Below are 27,994 nucleotides of genomic sequence, written 5' to 3' on the forward strand. Positions count from 1 at the left end.
CTGCTGCCATTCAATTCAGCTTCCTGCTCTTCTGCGCAACATCAGGGAATACTCCCCAATGCCATTAGGCTTTACAATTCTACCGCCAGGACTTAAGAACTTTTTAAAAGCTATTATTAATGCTTTTTGAGATAGTGATTTAGATGCATATCATATTTTTTTACTGAGTTAAGTATTGTATGTAATTAGTTTTGCTACAACAAGTGTATGGGACATTGGAAAAAAAGTTGAATTTCCCCATGGGGATGAATAAAGTATCTATCTATCTATCTATCTATCTATCTATCTATCTATCTATCTATCTATCTATCTATCTATCTATCTATCTATCTATCTATCTATCTATTGCCTGATTTTGTGTACCAGCTCCTCGGAGCAGAGGAGACAGTAGAAATGTGATGGGGGTCTATTGCCTCTGTTCATTTACCAGCTCCTCAGAGCATAGTAGACTGTAGAGTAGAGCAGGGTGTGTTACATCATTACTGGCTCAGCTAGAAAATGAAAGTGTAAACTTAAAGGAATGTCAAAACATCGGGTCTATAATGAAATAGAGAAACCTACAGAATAATACAGGCCTTTCTGACCACAAATCTGTGTCGAACATGTCCCTACCTGAGAACGTACCTAGGGTTACACATAGCCCTCTATTTTTCTGAACTCCATGTAACTGTCTAGGACTCTCTTAAAAGGCCCTATCGTATCCACCTCCACTACCGTCGCAGGCAGCCCATTCCACGCACTCACCACTATCTGTGTAATAAATTTACCCATGACATCTCCTCTGTACCTGCTTCCAAGCGCCGTAAAACTGTGCCCTCTCACGCTAGCCATTTCAGCCCAGGCAAAAAGCCTCTGACTATCCACATGATCAATGCCTCTTATCACATTGTATACCGCTGTCAGGTCACCTCCCATCCACTGTCACTCTGGAGAAGAGGCCGAATTCACACTAAACTATTCTCACAACGGATGCTCCCCAATCCAGGCAACATCCTCGTAAATCTCCTCTGCACCCTTTCTATGGTTTCAACATCCTTCCTGTACTGAGGCGACCAGAACTGAGCACAGTTTTGCAAATGAAGTCTAACCGGGGTCCTATATATCTGCAATATTACCTCTCGGCTCCTAAACTCAATCCCATGACTGATGAAGGCTAAGGCACTGTATACTTTCTAAAAACAGATCAACATATGCAGCAGCTTTGACGATCTTATGGACTCTGACCCCACATTTCCAAGAGTCTTACCATGAATATTATATTCTGCTATCATATTTGACCTACCAAAATGAACCACATCATACTTAATCTGGGTTGAACTCCATCTGCCACTTCTCAGCCAGGTTTTGTATCCTATCAATGTCCCGCCTTAACCTCTGACAACACTTCACACTATCCACAACACATCCAACCTTCGTATCATCAGCAAATTTACTAAACCATCCTCCACTTCTTCATCCAGGTCATTTATAAAAATCACAAAGAGCAGGGGTCCCAGAACAGATCACCGAGCCACTTCGGTGGTGACCAACTTCCATGCAGAATATGACCCGTCTACAACCACTCTTTGCCTTCTGTGGGAAAGCCAGTTCTGGATCCACAAAGCAATGTCTATTTGAATTAGCAGGTCAGGCATGTGTTCTATTTGCTCCTCCAACCTGAGTTTGACCTCATCATGGCAGTAGACGAGGTCATGTATAGACATGTCTAGATGTGAATGAGAGGCAGAGTTGAAGTGGGTGGCAACCGGAAGGTCCTGTCTATTGTGACGGACGGAACACCTCCGCTCCATCCGTCACAATAGACAGGACCTCCCGGTTGCCACCCACTTCAACTCTGCCTCTCATTCCCATCTCGATATGTCCATGATGAGCCAAACTCAGGTTGGAGGAGCAACACCTCGTGTACCGTCTGGGTAGACTCCAGTCTGGTGGTATGAACATTGAATTCTCCAATTTCCGGTAATTCCCTTCCCCTCACCCGTCCCCTATCCTAGGTCCCTCTCTGACTCTCTCCACTTTCAACTTTCTGCTCCTTTACCTCTACAGTTCTTTCATGCTTATCCCCTCCCCCCTTTATCGTTCCTCTGATTGGTTCTCCACCTGGCGCCTCTGACCCTTCTCATTCCCCTATCCCTATTACTGGGCTTCGGCCCTCTCTTCCCCCCCCCCCCCCCCCAATCCTGATGAAGGGTCTCGGCGCGAAACGTTGGCTATTCTTTTCTCACGGATGCTGCCTGACCTGCTGTGTTCTTTCAACGTTGTATTCTTTGATCCACAGCATCTGCAATTGTATTTTTGTGTTCTATTTGAATTACATGCCTCCTTATTTTCTCAAGAAGCCTTGCATGGGGTGCCTTGGCACGAGAATGATGTGGAGGGTCTGGAGAGGGTGCAGACGAATTTCACCACAAACACCAGAGTGATTAGAGGGTAAAGTTTATAGGGTAAATTTTAAAGGAGATTTAGGACATATGTTTTCTGCAGAGAGTGATAGTGCTTGGGATAGCTGCCAAGGGAGGGACTGGAAAATGATAATTAGCAGTGTGAACTCAACAATAGGGCGGGAAAGGACGGATATTCTCCATGTTCCTGAAGATGGGATTGGTTTAAATTGGCATCGTGCCCGCATACACATGGTATATCTACAAATTTATGTTCTATGACTAACTACAGATCTGAACTCTGCAATCTCCGCCTTCCTTTCAAATTGTGACGACCACAAACTGTTTCGGTTGACGAGATTCTACATGGACCGACTGGAGTTCGCGATTGAGGAGGGTGTGGACGGAGTCGGCTTCATGTTAATGGGCGACGATCACTTCACCGGGCAAGAGTATCACGTACGTGGTAGGAACATAGCCTGGCTGATTCAGTAGAATCTACAATCACAGACCGACAGAACCGGCACAACGGCACCTCTGGGCAATGAAAATCCTGCAATGCTTGTGATCAGTATCACAAAAAGAGTTTTCATCTGCGGAAACCCAGAACCTTTATACACCAATTCAAGCCTCTTTCCAGTTTTCTGAACATTCATCTTTAGACAGGTGACAATGATTTACGGGTGTCTTTAGTAATATGACACTTGACGGATATTGTAGGTGGACAGAGAACACGTTACACCACTCCATCTGACATTAGATCATGTTCCCAATGTTCGACCTTAATGGCCATTCATCAATCTGTGTTCTTCTGATGACCCACGTGTTTCCACAAATCAAATATATAGTGACTTTGTTCTCAGCTCATTTCTCGACTCTATCTTCCATGCCATCTTCAATTGAGCAGGCAACACTGACTATCGTCTCTCATTTGAACTGCTGAATTTTTTTTATCAATATCCCAATATGCCTCATGGTTCTGTTACCTTCTGATAATTGTGTCTATTCCACTTTGAGTTTGTAGTTACCACAGCATATACTGTTAAAACTGGGAAGTGCAACATTAGTATCACTGAAAATATTCCAAGCATCTACAGCTAATATATTAAGCTACAAAGGAACAGCTTTCTAGTGGTCCTCGTGCTACTGGAGTGCATTCATCTATTGCCATCCAGATTAAATGTTCGTGAAGAGCCACACACCATACCAAAGTCTAAATTCCACGTGAGGCAGCTGACAATTTCATTCCGAACTTCTTTCTTACATTATTTGGCTTTGATCTCTCACACATGCACAATCATCCTGAATTTGCTGTTTGCTCCTCACTGCCAGCTCCCAGCTGTAGGCTGGCACTGGACACTTAATGGAGCCTGGCAGTGAAGTGCAAACCTACTGGTGTTCACCAGCGATTACCCCAGAGAAAATAAACGTGACCCTGACATAGTTTGACCTACCCACAGTCATCAATCTCTACAGTACAGCAGCATGTTCTTCGAACTGTCCAGCGACATACTACCTGCTTAGTTCTCTTGATCTGCACCCGGACTGGAGAACTTCATAACTCCCCATTGAATGAACTTATCCACATTGATCTTAAATGTTCACATCGAATGCAGAGCGACTAATTCTGATGACAACACGTTCCACGCTCTCAGCAACCTCGGAGTGGACAAGATCCCCCTCATATTGCCTTTCACCTGTCAACGTTAGCTCATGAACTCTAATTCCAGTCCCACCCAACCTCAGCATTTGTTCTGTCTATACATTTTATAAAGTTGTATGTCTCTATCACATCTCTCCTGGTCCTTCCACAATCTATGGAATAATGTCCCAGTCTATTCACAATTTCCCTATATCTCAGTTCCTCAAGTCCTTGTAATAACCTGTAATCTTTTTTTTCTAAACTTGGTCAATCTTATTGATAATCTTCCGAGAGATAAGTGCACACATTGCTTAAAATTAGCCTCTGCCGCATCAATTTCGACATAATATTCTAACCTGTATTCAATAGTTTGATTTATGAAGGCCTATGTCCTCAAAGCTTTCCATCGTCATCTTTCATCGTCAACACTTTCAAGAAATTTTTGGATCTACATTTCCTAATACCTTAGTTATACCTTGTTGCTCAATACCCTAACACGCAATGTCTTACTGTTATCATGGTATGTCCTCATAAAGTACAACACCTCACAAGGGTCTTGATTAAATTCTATCTTCGAATCTCCATTCCATCTTTTCCAAGCTGTTCCATGTCCTGCTGCAAGGTCTGATAATCTTTCTCGCTGACACTATCCTGGCGCCATTCACAGATTTGATAACCCAGTTTACCACATTATCATCCAGAGCGTTGATATATATGACAGACAACATCAAACCAAGTACAGATCCCTGCCGCACACCACTAGTCGTAGACATCCAGACAGAGAAAGATGCCTCTACTGCCTCTCTTAGCTTCTCTCGCGAATCCAATATCTAAACTAACTTGCTATTATGTCATGAATGCCAAGCGACTTGCTGAAGTCCCTGTAGACAACATCCACGGATTGTTCTCATTAATTGCCTGGTAACTTCCTCGAGAAACTATAAGATTGGTTAGACGGGATCTGCCAGGCACAAATCAGAGCTGACTACCTCGAATCAAACCTTCCCCATCCAAATCCTCATATCCAGTCCTTTAGAATACCTGCCAATAACTTTACCATCACTGGTATTGCCTTTATCTTATAGCCTTTCAAACAGCAGAACAACATTACCTACCCTCCAATACTTCCGAATCTGGCGTTTTAAATACCTCTGCCGCAGCGCTTGCAATCTCTGAACTAGCCTCAAACGAGGTTCAAAGAGATATATCCTAGAGATATATCCACCTTAATCTGCTTCAAGACAGTAAATATCTCCTGCTCTATAATCTGAATAGAGTCCATGATCTCTCTGATGTTTTGCCTCACTCTGAAGACTTCGTATGCCTCCTGACTGAATATAAATGCAAAAAAATGATTTAAAATTCCCCCCACCTTTTTCAGCTTCATGGATAAAGGCCCACTCTGAACTTCAAGAGAACAAATTTTGTCCATTGGTATACTTTCGTTCTGAATATATTTGCTGAAGAGTTTGGGGTTCTCCTTTTCCTTGTCTGCTACTGCAAATTCGTTCCATACTTTATCCCTCTTGACTTAGTCCTTTAGTAACTATTGTATTTATTGTATTCATCAAGTACCTCATTTAATCCTTCGAGCCTGTACTTGAGATACTCTCAGGGCCTCAATATCTCTCAAAAACCAAGATTCCATAACATGTTACCCTTGCCTTTTATTCTGTTAGGAACATCCAATCTGTACCTGTGGTCATTCATGCATTTAAACTTCGTACTCTCAAAATTTCAGTTTTGGAGGCCTCACACTTACCAAACACATCTGTACCAAAAAAACAACCAGTCCCAATCCACTTTCGTCATAGCCTTTCTGATAACATTAAAATTGAATTTTCTAGAATTTAGATTGTTAACCTGAGGACCAGACATTGCCCATAATGTTCTTCAAACTAATGTCATTATGATCACCAGATCCCTGCACACACCTCTGCCACATGACGTGTGTTTTACCCTGATAGAATTCCAGTATGTGCCATCTGTAGTCATGATTTCAATATATTGATTACGGAATCTTTCCTGGACATATTTGAGCTAAACTATTCCATCCGGCTCTTTCAAGTATGGATATCCCAGTCAATAAATCGACAGTTAAAATTACCTACCATCAGAACATGGTGTCTGTTGCAACGGTCTGTGATCTCTCTACAAATTTGATCCTCCAAGTCCCTTTGACTATTGCATGGTCCAAAATGTCATCCAATTAACATGGTCATTCCTTTTTTATTGCTCAGTTTCACCCATATAGACTCATTAGCTGAGCTCTGCAGTACGTCCTGTCTGAGCAATGCAGTGGTATTTTCCGTAATGCCACTGTAATACACCCCTCTCTATCGGATCGTGTCTAACGCTACCAAACCCTGGAATGCTGAACAGCAAGTCCTTCACCTATTCCTACCAAATCATATCAATGGTCACAATGCTATAATTCAATGTGCTGCTCCATGCGTAAAGCTCATCTGCCTTTCCCACAATACTCCTTGCATTGACATAGTACAGATTTCGGAAAAAAATAGCTTCACGATGCTCATCCTTTAGCTTACTGGTTTACCACACAACCGCTCCATTATCCGCTCTGGTTCTTCATCCCCCTGCAACTCAAGTTTAACATATCTCCTCTCCCTATGCAGAGCTAACAACCCTTCACTTAAGGGTTTCAGCCCCCCTGCAATTTGAGTGCAAACCATCACATCTGTCCAAGTCCCAACTTCCTTGGAAGAGAGCCCAATCATCTCAACATCTGAAGCCCTCGGCCATGCACCATCTCATCAGCCACACGTTTGACTGTATTATCGTCCTAATTCCGGCCTCACTAGCACGTGGTATGGGTCAAAATCCTGAGAACACTACCCTGGGGTTCCCGTCTTTTGGCTTATCATCTAACTCCATGAACTCGCGTTGCAGGACTTCATCACACTTCCTACTCTTCTCATTGGTACCAATATGAACCACGTCATCTGACTACTCACCGTGATCTTAATAAAGTTTCAGAATCGATGCGAGATATCCCTGACCTTGGCAATACACCATCCAGCAATCTTGTTGTTAACAGAATTTCCAGTCCATTTTCCTAACCACTGAATTCTCCTGTTAGCGCAGTACAGCTTTCTCACCCTTTCTGAGTGAAAAAACCAAACTCAGTGCCAGAAGCATGATCCAAAGGCTTTCCTCTTCTAGGCCATACTCCGAAACAGACAGCTGTATATCTGTTATACAGGGGTTCCCTGCAGTGAGAAATTCTGATTTTCCCCTCCTGACAGTTACCCAGTTACCTGGGTCCTGCGCATTGTGTATACCTCCCTCCCTGTATAGCCCGTCAGTTAACCTCACAGCCTGCTGAGTGATCCCTGGTCCATCCAGTTCCCGCTCCATTTCCTTAACGCAGTCTGTAATAAGCTGCAGTTCTATGTCCTTCTTGCAGTTGTAGTTGTCAAGGACACTGGAGGTCTCCTTGTCTTGCCACGCCCTGTAGGAGGAGCATTCCCCTATCCTTCCTGGCATTCCCACTGCTCTAACGGTGAAAACGAGAGGTAAAATATAACCCAAAATCTACCTAAAGCCACACTGAACCCTCTGTAACACGAAGCCTCAACTCGCCACTCTATCTCTGGCTCACTCACACTATGTCTACTCCGATTTAAAAAAAAAATGCCAAATGGATAATTACCCCGCAATCTGTGGCACAGAATGTGCGGACTGACCCACTCGCACCTTTTACATTCTTTCAACATGCACAACACGCTGGAGGAAATCAACAGGTCGGGCAGCATCCGTGGAAACGAACAGTCAATGTTTCGGGCCGAGACCCTTCGTCAAAAGATATTTGAAATTGTTTCTCCCGCTTTCAACACTACAATAACTGTTACTGATCTGTGGGGAGCAGAATGTTCTGGGTCAGTCTGCTTTCAGGGTAGATTTGTATCCATCCCTCCACTCCTCAATATATTCCCCATTGTTCATTACAGAGAGTGGCTGAGCTCGCGGAGAAGGGAAACCGAGCGGACGCTTCCAAACTTCTCCTGGATCTGGTGATGGAGAAGGGCTCCGAGGCCCGGAGGGTGATGTGGGAATCCTTTGTGAAACTACACCAACATTTACCGAAGCTGAGCAGAATATTGAAGGAAATATGGGAACGTGGTACGGTGAACAATACACTCTGTTACCGATGTAAATGTTGATGAATTTACAGTATTACACAGAACAGACTTCATGCAGGTTAATCTGTTTGAACAGGAGACGGCCAATTCGCCTACATGGACAGAGAGCGGGGTTTATCTGAAGTGCCCGCACATCTGAAAGGTAAGCGATGGACTTGAAATCTCAAATAATTCATTTTGTTCTGAGAGTCTGAATACCTGTGTTTAGAGGCATGTTTCTAGCCTGGCAGAAACTGGGAGACAGGTTTTTGTTGCTGTGGCTGAGGACAGGAAACCAAATGCATTTGTCACACACTCGGTACATTTTGGGTCTCGGGCCGGCATTCAGACGCCTCTATGAGTTTTATAAACAGACATTCCTGTCGCCGAATATCCGGAGATTTGACAAAACTAAAGCCAGACCTTTACAACTGGAACATCCAAATCCAACAAAGGAAATCTCACACCTCCGATCCAAAGTGGTGCCTATATATAGGAGCAACATTAGTCCATTCAGCCCATCGAGCCTGTTCTACCATTCCATCATGGCCGATCCTGGATCCCACTCAACCCCATGCACTTGCCCTCTCACCATATCCTTTGATGCCCTGACTGATCAGAAAACGACCACTTCTGACTTTAAACATATGCACGGAATTGGCCTCCACCGCAGTCTGTGGCAGAGCATTTTCGGGAATCACTCCTCGCTAAAAAAAATCCCTCCTTACTTCTGTTCTAAAGGGTCTCTCCCTCAATTTTGATGCTGTGCCCCCGAGTTCTGGATACTCGCACCATAGAAAATATCCTCTCCTCATCTACCCATTCTTGTCCTTTCATCTTGCGGTATGTTTCAAGGAGATCACCGCGTGTTCTTTTAAATTCCGTTTTTGCCCAAAGTTGCCAAAATGCTCCTCATATGGTAACACCTTTGTTCCCACATTAATATTCGTGAACCTGCTCTGGACTCTCTCCAATGACTGCACTTCCTTTCTGAAATATGCGACCCAAAACTGTTGACAATTCTCCAAGTGCGGCCTGAAGAGTGTTTTATAAAGGCTCAGCATTACTTTTGTTTTATTTTACATTCGATTCCCCTTGAAATAAATGCCAACATTGCTTTCTTTACCACAGACTCGACCTGCAAATTGACCTGGTAGTCTTGCACGTGGGCTCCTATGTCACTCTGTACCTCTGATGTTCAGAGCTTCTTCCCATTTAGATAATGGTCCGCTCTATTGTTCCTTTTACCAAAAGGCATTTGCCTATGTTTCCCAACACGGTATTCCATCTTTGACATTTCTGCCCATTCTTCCAATTTATCTGTCCTGCTGCAATTGCTTTGCCTCCTCAACAGTTCATAAACCTCCACTAATCTTCGTATCATCTGCAAAGCAATCAATTCCATTTTCTAAATTATTGACAAACAATGTGAAAAGAAGAGCTCCCAATACTGACCCTGAGGAATACCACTAGTCACCGGCAGCCAAGCAGAAAAGATCCCGTTTATTCCCATTTGCTGCCTCCTGTCTGTCAGCCATTCCGTTACCCTTGCCAGTATCTTTCCTGTGACACAATAGGATTCTAAATTGTAAATCGGTATCATAAGTGGCACTTTATCAAATACCTTCTTAAAATCCAAGTGACTGGCATCCACTGCCTATCCTTTGTCTACCCTGCTTGTTACTACCGCGAAGATCTTTAGCAGATTTGTCAGGCAAGATTTCCCGTAACAGAGACTATAGTGACTTTGACTTATTTTGTCATTAGTCTCCAAGGAACCTCGAATCCCCAAACTTAATAATAAACCTCAACAATTTCCCAACGACTGAACTTTTGGCTAACTGGCCTATAATTGCATTTTTTTGTCCTTGCTCCCTTTTTAAAGAGTGGAGTCACAGTTGCAATCCTCCACTCCTGTGGCACCATGGCAGAATCAAGTGATTCATGAAAGATTCTTGACCAATGCATCCGTTATCTCTTCAGTAACTTCTCTCAGGACAATGGGATGTTCATCTGGCCCAGGTGACTTATCAACCTTAACAGCTTTCAATACCCCGAGTACTTCATCTTTTGAAATGGCAATGACACTCACACTTCCTGCCGGTCACTCACCAACCACTGCACACTGCTAGCCTGTTCCACAGTGAAGACTTATGCAGAGTACCCATTACTTTCTTCTGCCATTTCTTTGGCCCACATTACTATTTCACCATTATTTTTCAAAGATCCATTGTCAATTTTACCGCCTTTTACTCAGTAAATGAAAAACTCGTTAGATATCGTGCTGTATATTATTGGCTTGTCTGACCTCATAATTCATCTTTTCAATTCTTATAGCTTTTCTCGTTGGCTTTTGTTTTTTTTTTAATGTTTTCCATTCATCCAGCTTCCAACTCATTTGTGCTACCTTATATGCCCTTTCTTTTTATGTTATGCAGTCCTTAACTTCCTTCGTCAGCCACGGTGGCCCACACCTGACTTTTGAGAACTTCTTCCCATGTGGACCATATCTCTCCTGCGCCTTGTGAACTATTATCAAAACTTTCAGCCCTCTCTGCTCTGCCGTAATCCCCACTAGTATCCTTCTCTAATCCATCTGGGCAAGTTTCTCTCTCATACCTTTGTAATTAGCTCTGCTATACTGAGACACGTGACTTGTCCTTCTTGCTCTTAAATTGCAGTATGAATTTAATCATATTATGATTACTGACTCCTAGATTTTCTTTTATATTACGCTTACTCATAACATCAGGGTTATTACATAACACTTAAGATAGCCTGTCCCGGAGCAGTCACATGCTCTGAAGAGCGATCTCATTGGCATTCAATAAATTCCCTGCCTTGCGATCAGATACTCTAAGGTATGCCTGATTTTCCTATTCCCCTTGTATATTTAAATCCCCCATTATTATTGTTTCATTGCCTTTATTACATGTGTTGTCCAGCTGGCTGTACAATATCAACGCCTCTTCATGGTTGCTATTTTGAAGCCTATATATGATTACCATAATCTTTTTTTCCCTGGTCATTTCTTATCCCCACCCACAAAGATTCAACATTCTCTGACACCATTTCACCTCTTTCTAAAGATGCAATTCCATCTCGAACCAATAGAGGAACATCATCGACTATGTCGTCCTGCCTGTCCGTTCGATAAAATGTATATCCTTTGATGTTCATCTCACAGCTATGGCAGTTCTTCAGCCTTGATGCCCACAACGTCATAGCGACCAATCTCTCATTGGGCACAGAGTTTATCCACATTATTCCAAATGTTACGCCCATTTAAATACATCACCTTCAGTCCTGCATCAGCGCCCTTTTGAATTTTGCCTCTGAGATACAATTTTGCTCTTTGCTCTTTCGGCATTTGACCTCAGTCATTGGCTTTTCCTCCCTTTCAATTATATTGCACCCAACATCAACTTGTAAAAACGCTGGTTCATCCCCATCTCTATCACACTGGCTCCCATCCCCCAACTATACTAGTTTTAAAACACCCAGACAGCTCCAGTAAACCTGCCCACAAGAATATTGGTCCCCCTCGGATTCAGGTGCAAACAATCCCTTTTGTCCTGGTCAGACCAACCCCAGAAGTGGTCCTGATTATCCAGAAATCTGAATCTCTGTCCCCTATTCCAATTCTTCATCCACACTTTTATCGGGCACCTCATTCTATTCCGATCCTCTCTGTCACGTGGAACAGACAGCCGTCGCGAGATTACCACCTTTGAGGTCCAGCTTCCTTGCTTCCTTCACAACTCCCTGTGTTCTGTTTTCCAGACATTCTCCCTTTTCTCTTCCAATATCGTTGGTCCCAATATTAACCACGACTCCTGGCTGCTCACATTCCCTTTTCAGGATATTGTAGTCGCGTCCAGAGACATCTTGCACCCTGGCACCTGGGAGGCAAAGTACCATCGGTGTCTCCTTTCTCTGTCCGCAGAATCGCCTGTCTGTCTTGACTATAGAGTCCCGTATTACTGCTGCCATTCACTTCAGCTTCCTGCTCTTCCGCGCAACATCAAGGAATTGCCTGATTTCGTGTACCAGCTCCTTGGAGCAGAGGAGACAGTAGAAATGTGGTGGGGGTATATTGCCTCTGTTCATTTACCAGCTCTTTAGAGCAAAAGAGTATGTAGAGTACAGCAGGGTGTGTTGCATCGTGACTGGCTCAGCCTAGAAAAAAGAACAGTTTAAACTTAAAGGAATGTCAAAAGCATCGGGTCCATAATGAAACATGAAAACCTACAGCAATATACAGGCCTTTCGGCCCACAGATCTGTGTCGAACATGTCCCTACCTGAGCAAGTACCTAGGCCTACCCATAGACCTCTATTTTTCTGAACTCCATGAACCTGTCCAGAACTCTCTTAAAAGACCCTATCGTATCCACCTCCACCATCGTCGCCGGCAGCCCATTCCAAAATCTCACCATCTCTGTGTAATAAATTTACTCCTGACATCTACTCTGTACGTACTTCCAAGCTCCTTAAAACTGTGCACTCTCATGCTAGCCGTTTCAGCCCTGGGAAAGGCTTGTGACTATCCACATGATCAATGCCTGTAATCACCTTATACATCTCTATCAGTTCACCTCTCATGCTCTGTCACTCTAAGGAGAAAAGGCCGAGTTCACATAAACTATTCTCATAAGGCATGAACCCCAATCCAGACAACATCCTTTTAAATGTCCTCTGCACGCTTTCTATGGTTTTAACATCATTCCTGTACTGAGACGACCAGAACTGAGCACAGTATTGCAAATGAAGTCTGACCAGCGTCCTATATATCTGCAACATTACCTCTCGACTCCTGAACTCAATCCCACGATTGATGAAAGCCATGTGCAGCATGTTGACTGTCTTATGGACTCAGACCCCACACTGCCAAGAGACTTAGCATGAATGATATATTCTGCTTTCATATTTGACCTACCATAATGAACCACCTCATACTTATCTGGGTTGAACTCCATCTGCCACTTCTCAGCATATCAATGTCCCGCTGTAACCTCTGAAAACACTCCACACTATCCACAACACCTCCAACCTTTGTATCATCAGCAAATTTACTAACCCATCCAACACTTCCTCATCCAGGTCGTTCATAAAAATCATGAAGGGTAGGGTTCCCAGAACAGACCCGTGAGCCACTCCCCTGCTGACAGACTTCCATGCAGCATAAGATGCGTCTACAACCACTCTTTGCCTTCTGTGGGAAAGCCACTTCTGGATCCACAAAGCAAAGCCCATTTGAATCCCCTGCCTCCTATTTTCTCAATAAGCTTTGCATGGGATACCTGGAGTCTGTATTTCACCACAAATACCAGAGCGATTAGGCTTGAAGTTAGATGGCAACGTTCAAAGGAGATTGAGTACATATATTTTCCACAGAGAGTGATTAGTGCCTGGAATGAGTGCCAAGGTAGCGACAGGAAACTGATATTCAGCAGTGTGAACTCAAGAAAAGGGCGGTAAAGGAGGGATATTCATGATGTTCCTGAAGATGGGATTGGTTTGAAATTGGCATTGTTTCCGCATACACATGATACATCTATTATTTTTTGTTCTATGACTGACTACAGATCTGAACTCTGCAATCTCCGCCTTCCTTTCAAATTGTGAGGATCACCAACTGTTCCGGTTGTCGAGATTCTACATGGAGCGACTGGAGCAGGCGATTGAGGAGGGTGTGGAGGGAATCGGCTTCATGTTAATGGCTGAGGATCACTTCACTGGGCCAGAGTATCACGTAAGTGTTAGGAACATAGCCTGAGCGTAGATCCTACTGAATCAATCACAGACTGACAGAGACGACGCAACGGCACCTCTGGGCAATGAAAATCCTGCAGTGCTCTTGGTCAACATCATGTTTTCATCTGCGGAAACCCAGAACCTTTTTTCACCAATACAAGCCTCTTTCCTGTTTACTGAACATTCATCTTTAGACAGGTGACAATGATTGACAGGTTACTTCAGTAATATGACACTTGACGAACATTGCAAGTGGACAGCGAACCACATTACAGCCCTCCGTCTGACATCAGATCATGTTCCCAATGCTCGACCTTAATGACCATCCACCAGTCTGTGTTCTCCCGATGACCCAAGTGTTTCCACAAATCAAATATATAGTGACTTATTTCTCAGCTCATTTCTCGAGTCTGCCTTCCACGACATCTTCAATTGACCAGGCAACACTGACTATCGTCTCTCATTTGAACTGCTGACCTTTCTTTTTTAATCATTATCCCAACATGCCGCATGGTTCTGTTTCCTTCTGTTAGTTGTGACTATTCCAGTTTGAGTTTGTAGTTACCACAGCATATACTGTTAAAACTGGGAAGCGCAACATTAGTATCACTGAAAATATTCCAAACATCTACAGCTAACACAGAATTATAAAGAAACAGCTTTCCTGTGGTCCTCATGCTACTGGAGTGCATTCATATATTGCCATCCAGACTGAATTTTAGTGAAGAAACACACACCATGACAAATCCTACATTCCACGTGAGGCAGCAGACAATTTCAGTCCGAACCTCTTTCTCCAGTTTATTTGTCTTTGGTCTCTCACACATGCACAATAGTCCTGAATTTCCTGCTTGCTCTTCACTGCCAACTCCCAGCTGTAGGCTGACACTGGACACTTAATGGAGCCTGGCAGTGAATTGTGAACCGACTGGTGTTCACCGGCAATTACCCCAGGGAAAATCAAGGTAACCCTGCCGTAGTTTGACTTACCCATAGTCATCAAACTATACAGTACATCAGCATAATCTTCAGAACATCTAGTTCACACCGATCTATTATCTGCTTAGTCCCATTGATCTGCACCCTGACTGGAGAACTCCATAATTCCCCCATTGAATGAACCTATCCACATTGATCTTAAATGTTCAAATCAAATGCATAGTGACTAATTTTGATGGCTGCACGCTCCATGCTCTCGGCAAACTCTGAGTGAAGAAGTTTCCCCTCATATTGCCTTTCACCTGTCATCGTTACCCCATGATCTCTAACTCCAGTCACACCCAACCTCAGCAGTAAATGTCTTTTTCGCATGTGCACTGTCTATACCTTTTGTAAACCTGTATACCTCTATCACATCTCTCCTAGGTCCTCCTACACTCTATCGAATAATGTCCTAGCCTATTCAAAATTTCCCTAATCTCAGTTCCTCAAGTCCTGCTAATAATCTGCATTTTTTGTTCTGCATTCGGTCAAACTTATTGATAATCTTCCGAGGGATAGGTGCACATATTCTTTAAAATTATCCTCTGCCACATCAATTTCGACATAATATCCCAAATTCTGTATCCAATATTTTGTATTATGAAGACCCATGACCTCAAAGCTTTCCAACGCCATCTAACGTCAATAACATTTTCAAGAAATTTTGGATCTGCATTTACTAATACCTTAGTTTTACCTTGCTGCTCAATACCCTAACACGCAATGTATTACTGTTATCATGGTATGTCCTCATAAAGTACAACACCTCACACGGGTCTTCATTAAATTCCATCTTCGAACCTCCATTCCACCTTTTCCAAGCTGTTCCATGTCCTGCTGCAAGCTCTGATAATCTTTCTCGCTGTCCCTACACTGGTGTCATCCACAGATTTTCTGACCCGGTTTACCACATTATCATCCAGAGCGTTGAAACATATGACAGACAACATCAGACCCAGTACAGATCCCTGCCGCACACCACTAGTCGTAGACCTCCAGTCAGAGAAGCATGCCTCTACTGCCTCTCTTAGCTTCTCTCGCGAATCCAATATCTAAACTAACTTGCTATTATGTCATGAATGCCAAGCGACTTGCTGAAGTCCCTGTAGACAACATCCATGGACTTGTTCTCATTAATTGCCTGGTAACTTCCTCGAGAAGCTTTAAGAATGGTTAGACGGGATCTACCAGGCACAAATCAGTGCTGACTAGCCCTAATCAGACCTTCTCCATCCAAATCCTCATACCCCGACCCTTAGAATATCTGCCAATAACTTTACTATCACTGGTATTGGATCAGCAACCTGTAATTCCGTGCCTTAATCTTAAAGCCTTACAAACAGCAGAACAACATTTTCTACTCTCCAATACTTCCGAATCCGACGTTTTAAATACCTCTGCCGCTGCGCTTGCAATCTCTGAACTAGCCTCAACCGAGGTACAAAGGAAAGCCCTGGAGATTTATCCATCTTAATCTGCCTTAAGACAGTAAGTATCTTGTCCTCTATAATCTGTACAGAGTCCATGATCTCACTGATGTTTTGCCTCACTCTAACTACTTTTTATGCCTCCTGACTAAATATAAATGCAAAAAAAAGATTTAAAATTCCTCCCACCTTTTTCAGCTTCATGGATGAAGACCCACTCTGAACTTCAAGAGGACAAATTTTGTCCGTTGGTATACTTTCGTTCTGAACATATTTGCTGAAGAGTTTGGGGTTCTCCTTTTCTTTGTTTGCTACTGCAAACTCAAGCCGTACTTTAGCCCTCCTGAATTCCTCCTTTAGTAACTATTGTATTTATTGTACTCTTCAAGTACCTCATTTAATCCTTCGAGCCTGTACTTGCGATACTCTCAGGGCCTCAATATCTCTCAAAAACCAGGTTTCCCTAAACATGTTACCCTTGCCTTTTATTCTGTCAGGAAGATCCAATCTGTACTTGTGGACATTCATGCATTTAAACTTTGTACTCTCAAAATTTCAGTTTTGGAGGTCTCACACTTACCAAGCATATCTGTACCAGAAAACAACAAGTCCCAATCCACTTTCGTCATATCCTTTCCGATACCATTAAAATTGGCTTTTCTCCAATTTAGATGGTTAACCCGAGGACCAGACATTGCCCATAATGTTCTTCAAACTAATATCATTATGATCACCAGATCCCTGCACACACCTCTGCCACATGACGTGTCTTTTACCCTGATAGAATTCCATTATGTGCTGTCTGTAGTCCTGACGTCAATATATTGATTACGGATACTTCCCTGGACATATTTGAACTAAACTATTCCATCCGGCTCTTTCAAGTATGGATATCCCAGTCACAGTCAATAAATCGACAGTGTGTTTCCCACACAACCGCTCCATTATCCACTCTGGTTTTTTATCCCCCTGCTGCTCAGGTTTAACATATCTGCCCTCCCTATGTGGCGCTAACAACCCTTCACTTAAGGGTATCAAACCCACCCCCTCCAATTTGAGTGCAAAACCATCACGTCTGTCCAAGTCCCATCTTCCTTGGAAAAGAGCCCAATCATCTCAACATCTGAAGCCCGTGGTCATGCATCATCTCATCAGCCACACATTAAACTATATTATCGTCCTATTTCCGGACTGACTAGCAAGCGGTACGGGTCACATTCATGGGAACACATCCCTGGGGACCCCGCCCTTTGGCTTAGCATCTAACTCCATGAACTCACTTTGCAGGACTTTATCACACTCCCTACTCTTGTCATGGGTACCAATGCGAACCTCATCATCTGGCTACTCACCGTGCCCTTAAGAAAGTTTCAGACTCGATGCGAGATATCCCTGACCTTGGCAATACAACATCCAGCAATCTTGTTGTTGTCAACAGAATTTCCAGTCTGTTTTCCTAACCACTGAATTACCCTGTTAGCGCAGTTCAGTTTTCTCACCCTTTCTGAGTCAAAAAACCAAACCATAATCGAAATGCTTTCTTCTTCTAGGTCATACCCCGAAACAGAGAGCTGTATATCTGTTATAGAGGGGTTCCCTGCAGTGAGAAATTCTGATTTCCCCCACCTGACAGTTACCCAGTTACCTGTGTCCTGCGCCTTGTGTATACCTCCTTCTGTGTATAGCCTGTCAGTATAGCCTCTCAGCCTGCTGAGCTATCCCTGGTTCATCCAGTTCCTTAAGCAGTTGCAGTTCTATGCCCTTCTTGCAGTTGTAGTTGTCAAGGACACTGGAGGTCTCCTTGTCTGGTCACGCCCTGTAGGAAGAGCATTCCCCTGTCCTTCCTGGCATTCCCACTGTTCTAACCGTGAAAACGAGCGATAAAATATTACCCAAAATCTACCTAAAGCCTTACCGGACATCGCTGACACTAAGCCTCAACTCCCCACTCTAGGTCTACGTCTACTCTGCTTAAACATTGCCAAGTGGCTAATTACCCTGCAATCTGCGGTAGAGAATGTGCGGACTGACCCCACTCGCTTCTTTTAAATTCTTTCAACAGGTACAACACGCTGGAGGAACTCAGCAGGTCGGGCAGCATCTGTGGAAATTAACAGTCAATATTTTGGGCCGAGACCATTCATCAGAAGAAATTTTATGATTCTTTCTCCCGCTATGAACACCTCAATGGCTCTTGGGGATCTGTGACGAGCAAAATGTATTGGGTCAGCCCATTTCAGGGTAGATTTGTACCCATCCGTCCGCTCCTCAATATATTTCCTATTGTTCATTACAGAACGTGACTCGCCTTGCGGCGAAAGGAAACCGAGCGGAGGCCTCCAAACTCCTCCTGAATCTGGTGATGGAGAAGGGCTCCGAGGCCCGGAGGGTGATGTGGGAATCCTTTGTGAAACTACACCATAATTTACCGAAGCTGAGCAGAATATTGAAGGAAATACGGGAACGTGGTACGGTGAACAGTACCCTCTGTTACAGATATAAATGCTGATTAATTTACAGTAATACACAGAACAGACTTCATGCAGGTTAATCTGTTTGAACAGGTGATGGCCAGTTCGTCTACATGGACACCGAGCGGGGTTTATCGGAATTGCCCGCGCATCTGAAAGGTAAGCGATTGGCCGGAATTCTCAACGACGTTATTTCACTCTGACAGTCTTAGTACCTCTCTTTAAAGGCATGTTTAGAGACCATCAGAGTTTGGGAGACATTTTTTGTTGCTGTGGCTGGAGGAGAGGTAACTATCTGCATTTTTCGGATCACCTTGTACCGTCCGGTTCTTTAGTTGTGCACCTGGAGACATCTGTGAGCTTTATAAACAGACTTTCCCGTCTATCAAAGAGGAAGCCTCCGCATTCCCTTTCCCCAGCTCCAATTATCCCGACACCTGTCAAAACTGAAACCAATCCTCTCCAACTGGAATATACAACACCAGCATGGAAAGTCTCATACCTCGGATCCAAAGTGGAGTCGAGATGTGTTGTTATTCCTCAACAAGACCACAAGACATGGGAACAGAATTAGATCATTCAGCTCACCGACTCGTCTCTGCCATTCCATCATGGCTAATTCCGGGTCCCACCCAACCCCATACACCTGCCTTCTCACCATATCCTTTGATGCCCTGACCAATCAAGACCTTCCGCCTAAAATATACCATGGACACGGCGTGCCCTGCAGTCTGTGGTTCAATATTCTAGAGATTCACTACTCATTTGCTAAAATAGTCCTCCTTACCTGTCCTAAAGGATTGCCTTTCAATTTTGATGCTGTGCCTTTCAGTTTTGGATACTCCTACTATAGAAAACATCCTCTCCACATCCACCCTATCTGGTCCTTTCAACGTTCGGTAGGTTTCAAAGACAACCCCCCGCATTCCTCTAAATTCCAGCGAGTGCAGGCCCAAAGTTACCAAAGCGCTCCTCGTATGTTAACCCCTTCATTCCCAGAATCATCCTCGTGAATCTCCTCTGGACTCTCTCCAATGACAACACATCTTTTCTGAGATATGGGGTCCAAAACTGTTGACAATATTCCAAATGTGGTCTGACCACTGCCTTATAAAGGCTAGGCATTATTTCCTTGCTTTTATATTCGATTCCCTTTGAAATAAATGCCAACATTGCATTTGCCTTCTTTACTACAGACTCAACCTGTAAATTAACCTTCTGGGAATCTTGCTGGAGGACCCCCAAGGCCCGCTGCACCTCTGATGTTTGGACCCATTTAAATAACGGTCTGCGCTATTGTTCCTTTTTACCAAAATGCAATTCCATACATTTCCTAGCACTCTATTCCATCTGCCCATTTTTTGCCCATTCTTCCAAATTGTCTACTTCCTCAGCACTACCTACCCCTCCAGATTTTATATTATCCGCAAACTTTGCTACAAAGGCATCAGTTCCATTATCTAAATCATTGACAACCAATGTGTAAAAACAGCGGTCCCAATGCTGACCCTGAGGAACACCACTAGTCACAGGCAGGCAACCAGAAAAGACTCCTTTTATTCCCACTCGCAGTCTCCTTTCTGTCAGCCATTCCTCTATCCATGCGAGTATCTTTCCTGTAATGCCGTAGGATTTTATCCTGCTCAGCAGTCTTATATGTGACACCTTCTCAAATGCCTCCTGAAAATCCAAGTAAATGGCATCCACTGACTCTCCTATATTTACCAAACTTGTTATTTCCTCGAACAACGGATTTTCTAGGCATGATTTCCCTTTACAGGATCCATCCAGACTTTGACTTATTTTGTCATTAGTCTCCAGGTACCTCGAAACCTCAACCTTAATAAGAGAAGCAAATATTTTCACAACCATGAGGTTTGGCTAACTGGCCTATAATTTCCCTCTTTTGCCTCCCGCCCTTCTTGAAGAGTGAAGTGATATTTGCAATACTCCAATCCTCCGGGACCATGTCAGAATTAAGTGATTATTGAAAGATCATGACCAATGCATCTGTTATCTCTCCAGCAACCTCACTCAGGTCTCAGGGATGTAGTCCATCTTGCCCTGGTGACTTTTCATATGCTGAGCACTTTTTCTTTTGTAATAGCAATGACACTCACTCCTACTGCCTGTAACTTATGGACCACTGCACACTGCTAGCGACTTTCACAGTGAAGACATACCCAAACACACATTAAGTTTATCTGCCATTTCTTTGTTCCCAATTACTAACTATCTCAACAACATAATTTTCCAGTGGTCCAGTATCAACTCTCACCTTCCTTTTACTCTTTATATTACTGAAAAAGTGTTTATTATCCTGCTTTATATTATTGGTTTGATTGCCCTCATATTTCATCTTATTCCTTCTTAAAGCTTTTATTAGTTGCCTTGTGTTGGATTTTAAAACGTTTCCTTTCAACCAAATTTCCAGTCAGTTTTGCTACCATATATGCCATTTCCTTGGCTTTTATGCAGTCCTTAACTTCCTTTGTCAATGATGGATTCCTGCCTCTGCCGCTCGGGAACTTCTTCTCTATGTACCATATCTATGCTGCGCCTTGTAAACTATTTCCAGAACCTTCGGCCATATATATTTGCCGCTATTCCCACTAGCATCCTCGATAATCTACCTGGTAAAGCTCCTCTCTCACGTCTCTGTACTTCGCTTTATTCCACTGCGATACTGATACATGTAAGCTATGCTTCTCCCTCTCAAATTGCAGTTTGAATTCCATCATTTTTTGATCACTGCCTCCTAAGGTTCCTTGGCATTAAGCTCTCTGTAATATCTGGACTATTACACAACACCTGACACCTTAAGACTGCTTAATTTTCTTTGAATATTGAAGTCCCCCATTACAATTGTGTCATTACCCTTATTACTTGCCTTTTCCAGCTCCCTTTTCAATCTCAACCCCTCCTCTTGGTTACTATTGTGTGGCCTATATATGATTGTCATTATGTATTTTTCACCCTTGTAATTTCGTATCTCCACTCACAAAGATTGAACTTTCTCTGACGCCATATCTCGTCTCTCCGAAGATGTAACTCCATCACGACCCAACAGAGCCACACTACCTCCTAAGCCGTTCTCCCTGTCCTTTCGATAAAAGTATGCCCTTTAATGTTGAAGTCCCATCTATGGCCTTCATTCAGCCACGACTCAGTGACGCCCACAACATCATACCGACCAATATATAATGGCACCAAGAGTACAGCCACCTTGTTCCTAAAGCTAAGCGCATTTAAATACAACACCTTCAGTTCTGCATCTGTGCCCTTATGGATTTTGCCTCTGTGGTGCAATTCAACACTTCATTATGTTTGCATTTCACCCCAATCATGAGCTTCTCCTTCCTTACATTCATGTTACACCTATCTTTACTTGTCAGCCTGCTGGCTCATCCTCGGCTCTACCATCCTGGTTCCCACGCCCCTCCCATATTAAAACACTCCCAACAGCTCCAGTTAAATCTTCCCGCAGGAATATTGGTACCCCTCCGATTTGTGCAACCTGTCCATTGTGTACAGGACACGCCTGTCCCAGAGATTGTCCCAATTATCCAAAAACCTGAATCGCTGACCCCCGCTGCAATTCTGCAGCCACACATTTATCTGCCACCTCATTCTATTCCGATGTTGACTGTCGCGTGGAACAGACAGCGATACCATGATTACTATGTTTGAGTTCCAGCTTCTCAGCTTCCTTCCTATCTCCCTATGTTCTGTTTTCCAGACCTCCTCCCTTTTTACTTCCTATGTCATCGTTTCAGTATGTACCACGACTCCTGGCTGTGTACCCTCCTTTTACAGGATATTGTGGACGTGTCCAGAAACATTTCGGACCCTGACATTTGGGAGGCAAAGAACCATCTATGTTTCATTTTTTATGTGCACTGAATCGCCTATCTGTCCTCCTGACTATAGAGTCCGCTATTATTACTGTGATCCTTTACAGTTTACTGCTCTTCTGGGCAACATTAGGGGATTGCCTCAATCCATATACAAGTTCCCTGTAGCAGAGGAGACTGTAGAGGTGTGGTAGGCATGTATTGTCTGAGTTCATGTACCAGCTCCTCGGAAGTGGGGACTGTAGAGGTGTGCTGAGGGCATATTTCCCGAGTTCCTGTCCCAGTCCCTCAGAGAATAAGAGACAGTAGAGTAGTGCAGGGTGTGTTATACCATGACTGGCTCAGCCTTGAAAAGGAAACTCTGTGGCTCAGTACTGACAGCTTAAACTGAAAGGACTATCAGGAACATCAGGTCCGTTATGAGAAAAGTAAAATGACGTAAATTGCCCATTGCCCCCTCCCCGTGTTTCCGTCTGCAGTATTGCAGTGTTCAACCGAAGCCGAGCAGTGAAAGCGGTGAAACGCCCCGCTCCACACAACACTCTCCTCTCTAGAATCACGTGTGCGCTTGGTGCTCGCTGGAACACCGGGGAATCTGCAAACAATGAACAGAGAGGAGAGCGGAGCCTTTAACTACATATCTGAATCAGATCAGAAATGTTTCTGGCACAACATTCAACTTCCGACACTCTGTTTCTGAGCTCCTAATTTCGTCCAAACAATGTCTTCAACAAGATTTTCTTTTGGGGGGTGAATACGTGAGGGTTTCGTGTTCATCTTAACAGTCAGTGACAACATATTTCTTTCCGTCCTCAGATGTTCGACAGAAACACATGGAGACTCTGCGGACACAGACTGAAACACTGAGAGTGAACACGATCCTGATGACGGAGAAGGTGAAGGTTTTCCAGCTGGTCGATCGATATGCTGAGCTCACGGTCATTTCTACTGTTCGAGATCGGAGACTGGTGGAACATGAGCTGCTGGCAAGAGGCAGAGACCACGAGGAGTGGAGAGAGAAACATCTCCGTGGAGAGCTAGAGAAAATCCGCATTGATCATCTGTTTCAGGGCAGTTACTCAAATAGTTTTTGGGAAAAACTGAAAAGATTCTTTGCGCGATCAACTTCGGGATGTTCAGCAGTAGTGGCCGGAGTCCCGGGAATAGGAAAAACAGCAATGGTTCAAAAGATCGTTTATGACTGGGCCACGGGGGAAATATATCAACAGTTCCATTTTGTCTTCAGTTTCAAATTCCGGGACTTAAACACCATTAACTGTAGAATAAACCTGAGGGAACTGATTCTGGATCAGTATCCTTACTTTGGAAAGTCCCTGAGAGAGGTCTGGAAGAACCCAAAGAGATTGTTGTTTATATTCGATGGTTTGGATGAATTCAAGCACAGTATCAATTTTGCAGACAGTTTGCTAGATACAGAACCCAGGCACCAATGCCCAGATCCCGAGTGGTGGTGTGCAGTGCCTGACATTTTGTACAGTTTAATCCAGCACAAGCTGCTCCCAGGGTGTTCAGTGCTGGTGACCACCCGTCCCACTGCGTTACATTTATTGGAAAAGGCTCGGATCAGTGTCTTTGCTGAAATCCTGGGATTTGTTGGTAAGGAACGGAAGGAATATTTCATCCGACATTTTGAAGATGAGACAGTGGCAGCTGCTGTTTACAAACACGTGGAGGAGAACGAGATCCTGTACACCATGAGCTACAACCCCTCCTACTGCTGGATCCTCGCCTTGGCACTGGGCCCCTTCTTCACACAAAGAGTCAGGGACCAGCAGAGAGTTCCCAAGACCATCACCCAACTATATTCCTACTACATTTACAACATCCTGAAAAACCACGGCCGTGAGATTGAGAACCCCCATGATGTGTTACTCAGGATTGGTCAGATGGCCTTCAGAGGAGTGTGCCAGAAGAAGATTGTGTTTACAGATGGAGATTTGATCAAGTACAATCTGCAGCCTTCCCAGTTCTTGTCCGGGTTCCTGATGGAGCTTTTGGAGAGAGAGGATTCTGCCCAGTGTGTGGTGTACACATTCCCACACCTCACCATCCAAGAGTTTGTAGCTGCAGTCGCACAATTCCTGGATCCGCATCCGGGGGATGTCCTGAAATTCCTCACTGAAGCCCACAACACAACAGATGGACGATTTGAGGTATTTCTCCGTTTTGTTGCTGGTCTCTCTTCCCCAATGACAGCTCGGGGCCTGGAGGAGTTTCTGGGTCCATTTCCTCATGAAACAACCTGCCGGGTGATTGACTGGGTGAAGGAGGAAGTTAAACGCCAAAGTGAAAACACCGGGAATGAAACTGGTCAAAGGAGCCTCCTGAACACATTGCACTACCTGTTTGAGTCTCAGAATAGTGGACTAGCTCAGGCCACACTGGGATCAGTGGAAACACTTTCATTCCGTGGAATGAGACTGACCCCGATTGACTGTGCGGTCCTGTCTCATGTCATTGGACTCTGTGAAACAATAAAACAGCTCAAACTGGAGTACAGCCTGCATCAGTGTGAAGGAATCCAGCGTCTGGGACCCGGGCTGCACAAGTGCCAGGATTTGAGGTAATTTGTTTTTAACTCTCAGTCTGAACAGTGGAACTGTTCCATTGTTTTGTTCCAATGTAAAGAACTTTGTTTAAAACTGTAGTAACTCAGATTGTGAAGAATTGTGAAAAATGCCCAGGGGATTGGTTGGTATTGCTCAAGGACGAGAGGGTTCTGGGATTCCTTGCAAAGGGCTGTTGGTGACTTCGAGAGATCAGTGACCAACAGCATTTGGTTTAATGGTAGTAGATGGCAGGAATGGCCATGTTTCTCGCTGCCTGTGACAAGTCCATTAATAATGTTCTTTCTCACTGTCACTAACACCCAGTCCGACACTGACTGCAGCAGGTGTGTCAAATCTTCACTTCTCCTTCCCATTGAGGGACAAGGGGGAGTCAGCAGACTGTCCGAGTCAGAGGGAGAGCATTTCTTCTATGAGATTCCCTCTCCCTGCCCTTCGCTGTGTGTTGCTATTTCCATCAGTCCACCTGTGTGACTGTGAACACAACCAGATACCCAGACCTCGTGGGTGCATCACTTTTCTCCGGATCGTGATCCACCCGTCCTTGCGATCTATTTCTGCCTCCTTGTCTTGTGGGTTCTTGTTTCCCTCATAATGGATCTCTCTACCACATCCAACTTCCTCCTGATTGGATCTCTTCAGCTTATTCTCCTTCCTCCTGTGGAATCTCTCTTCCCCATATCTCCTGTCGGATCTCTCTTCCCCATTCCCCTCACCTTTGAGGATCTCTTTCGCAATTTCCCGTGGACATATTCCAAAACACATCTCCTCCTTACTATGGAACTTCCGTCCACCTTTCAGCTATGACCCTTTCAACCCTCTCAAGTCAATAACACTTTTCTAAATATCGTGGAATGAGACAGAATTTGGGGACATTACAGTTTAACACCAATGGACGAAATCATTGATGTTCGGTGAATACCCTGGAGCTGGTCAGTGTGGGGCATTGACAGTGATGTGAACTCCAACCAGTGATTTACTGAAGGGTTTAATGTTTCCTGTAATATCTGTGTGAGAAAAATTCCCTCAGGCCCATTGTTCGAATCACTTTGTTCATCAATTTGTCTGTTTGCGTTTAGACTTGGGGATAATAAACTCGGAGATACAGGAGTGAAACTTGTGTCTGCGGCTCTGAGGAAACCGGAGTGTAAAATACAGAAACTGTGGTAAGTACCAGACTGTGGGAGATTGTGTTTACAGTCACTGGGTGTCTGACACTGAACATTAATCTGATCAGTAATTGTGCTACTGATAAACACTGAGAATTTGTATCTCCTGTCTCTTTGTGTCCTTTACCCTCCCTCTCTCTCATCTCCAGGCTGGACTATGTCGATCTCACAGATTCTGGTGCCGAGGATCTCGCATCCGCTCTCAGTACAAACCGATCACTGGTGGAGCTGAACCTGAGTGGTAATAAACTGGGAGATTCAGGAGTGAAACCGGTGTCAGCGGCTCTGAGAAACCCGGAGTGTAAAATGCAGGAACTGTGGTAAGTACCAGATTGTAGGAGATTGTGTTCACAGTCACTGGGTGTCTTATACCAAACATTAATGTGATCAGTAATTGTATTACTCATAAACACTGGGGATTTATGCCTTCTCCTGTCTCACTGCGTCCTTTACTCTCATCTCCAGGCTGTATAGTGTCAGTCTCACAGATTCTGGTGCCGAGATTCTCGCTTCCGATCTCAGTACAAACCGATCTCTGACGGTGCTGAGCTTGGCATCAAACTCGCTCACAGACCGATCTGTCCCCGTTTTCCGCCGTCTCATACTGAACAACCCGCGTCTGGAGCGGATCTAGTGAGTCTTGGTGTTAATGTTCAATGCTATAAAATATTAGCGGGTCCGCGGGTTTTCTGGTGATATATTTCTGTGGTTGTTGTTGAAACATTAACCCCAGCCCCCTGTTACGACACTATTGTGTAATACATTTATTTAATTTTTATTCCTCCACCTGTTACAGCCTGGCTGGGAATCAGTTTAGTGAGACCGGGAAGAAAGAAGTCGAGTCTTTGAAGGAACCCAGACCCGGACTGAGAGTGGAACTGTGAACATCTGCGTGTGTCAACATCCCCGCCCGCGGGATGGAGACATTTTGGCCGAATTTGCGCAATCCCCTTTAATGGGCGCCCTCCCCTTTAACTTCCCACGGTCCAAACGGACGCCGGCTCTGCCAAGCCCTCTGTGACATCAGAGATGGCTCCACAGTGACATAATTTCGCCTTACACCCAGCGTCGCTGCTCCCGGCGTACGTACTGGTTTGTATGTACGAACGAGCTCTGCTAATTGTGACCCAGGGAATCGCATTAACAGGAAGACCCCGTGGGTGGGGCTCAGTTCCCGGGATGATATTATTCCGGGAGAGAATATTTTTTTCAGTTTGGGCTGAGGATGATGCATTCGGCAGTCTGGGCGATATGATGATTTTAAATTGACAAATACCTCGGCAGTCACCCTGGATCTGCAGCGATCTCGGGCACGGCACTGAAGTGTGATTTTATAATCATCGATTCCCCAATGCAGAGTATCGGTGAGAAACGGGACTGATTCTTTAGCCTGTCACTCGTTGTCGCCGATCAGTTAACTGTGTGTGACTGTGAGTGAATTGGGAACAGTTTATTTATTCCCGCACGTCAGCAGCTCACACATCGTTTAGTTTACATTTGTCATGATGAAATCAATAAACCGCTGTAACTTCCTGTCTTGGTGTTGGATTTCAGTCTCAGTATTGGAGAAACAGTGACCTGGG

At 44.2% G+C, this 27,994-nt stretch overlaps 2 protein-coding genes across 2 annotated transcripts in view; both read left to right on the top strand.

Moving 5' to 3' along the window:
* LOC140724213 (uncharacterized) overlaps window positions 1–14,296 on the top strand; it is a 28,148-nt gene extending 13,852 nt beyond the window's left edge. Inside the window, exons 6-9 of the mRNA XM_073038701.1 lie at window positions 2,674–2,840; window positions 7,995–8,166; window positions 8,263–8,328; window positions 13,753–14,296. Of these exons, the coding sequence (XP_072894802.1) occupies window positions 2,674–2,840; window positions 7,995–8,166; window positions 8,263–8,328; window positions 13,753–13,943 (596 nt within the window). The 3' untranslated portion in view covers window positions 13,944–14,296. The remainder of the gene's footprint in view (window positions 1–2,673; window positions 2,841–7,994; window positions 8,167–8,262; window positions 8,329–13,752) is intronic.
* Window positions 14,297–15,977: 1,681 nt separating this feature from the next.
* LOC140724212 (NACHT, LRR and PYD domains-containing protein 3-like) lies at window positions 15,978–27,944 on the top strand. The gene is made up of 8 exons (XM_073038700.1): window positions 15,978–16,046; window positions 18,626–18,797; window positions 18,894–18,959; window positions 23,471–25,238; window positions 26,322–26,408; window positions 26,561–26,731; window positions 26,877–27,044; window positions 27,208–27,944. The coding sequence occupies exons 1-8, from the start codon at window positions 15,978–15,980 to the stop codon at window positions 27,293–27,295; spliced, it is 2,589 nt and encodes an 862-aa protein (XP_072894801.1). The 3' UTR covers window positions 27,296–27,944.
* Window positions 27,945–27,994: the final 50 nt, after the last annotated feature.

Source organism: Hemitrygon akajei, unplaced genomic scaffold (assembly GCF_048418815.1).
Source record: "Hemitrygon akajei unplaced genomic scaffold, sHemAka1.3 Scf000173, whole genome shotgun sequence".
Classification (NCBI taxonomy): domain Eukaryota; kingdom Metazoa; phylum Chordata; class Chondrichthyes; order Myliobatiformes; family Dasyatidae; genus Hemitrygon; species Hemitrygon akajei.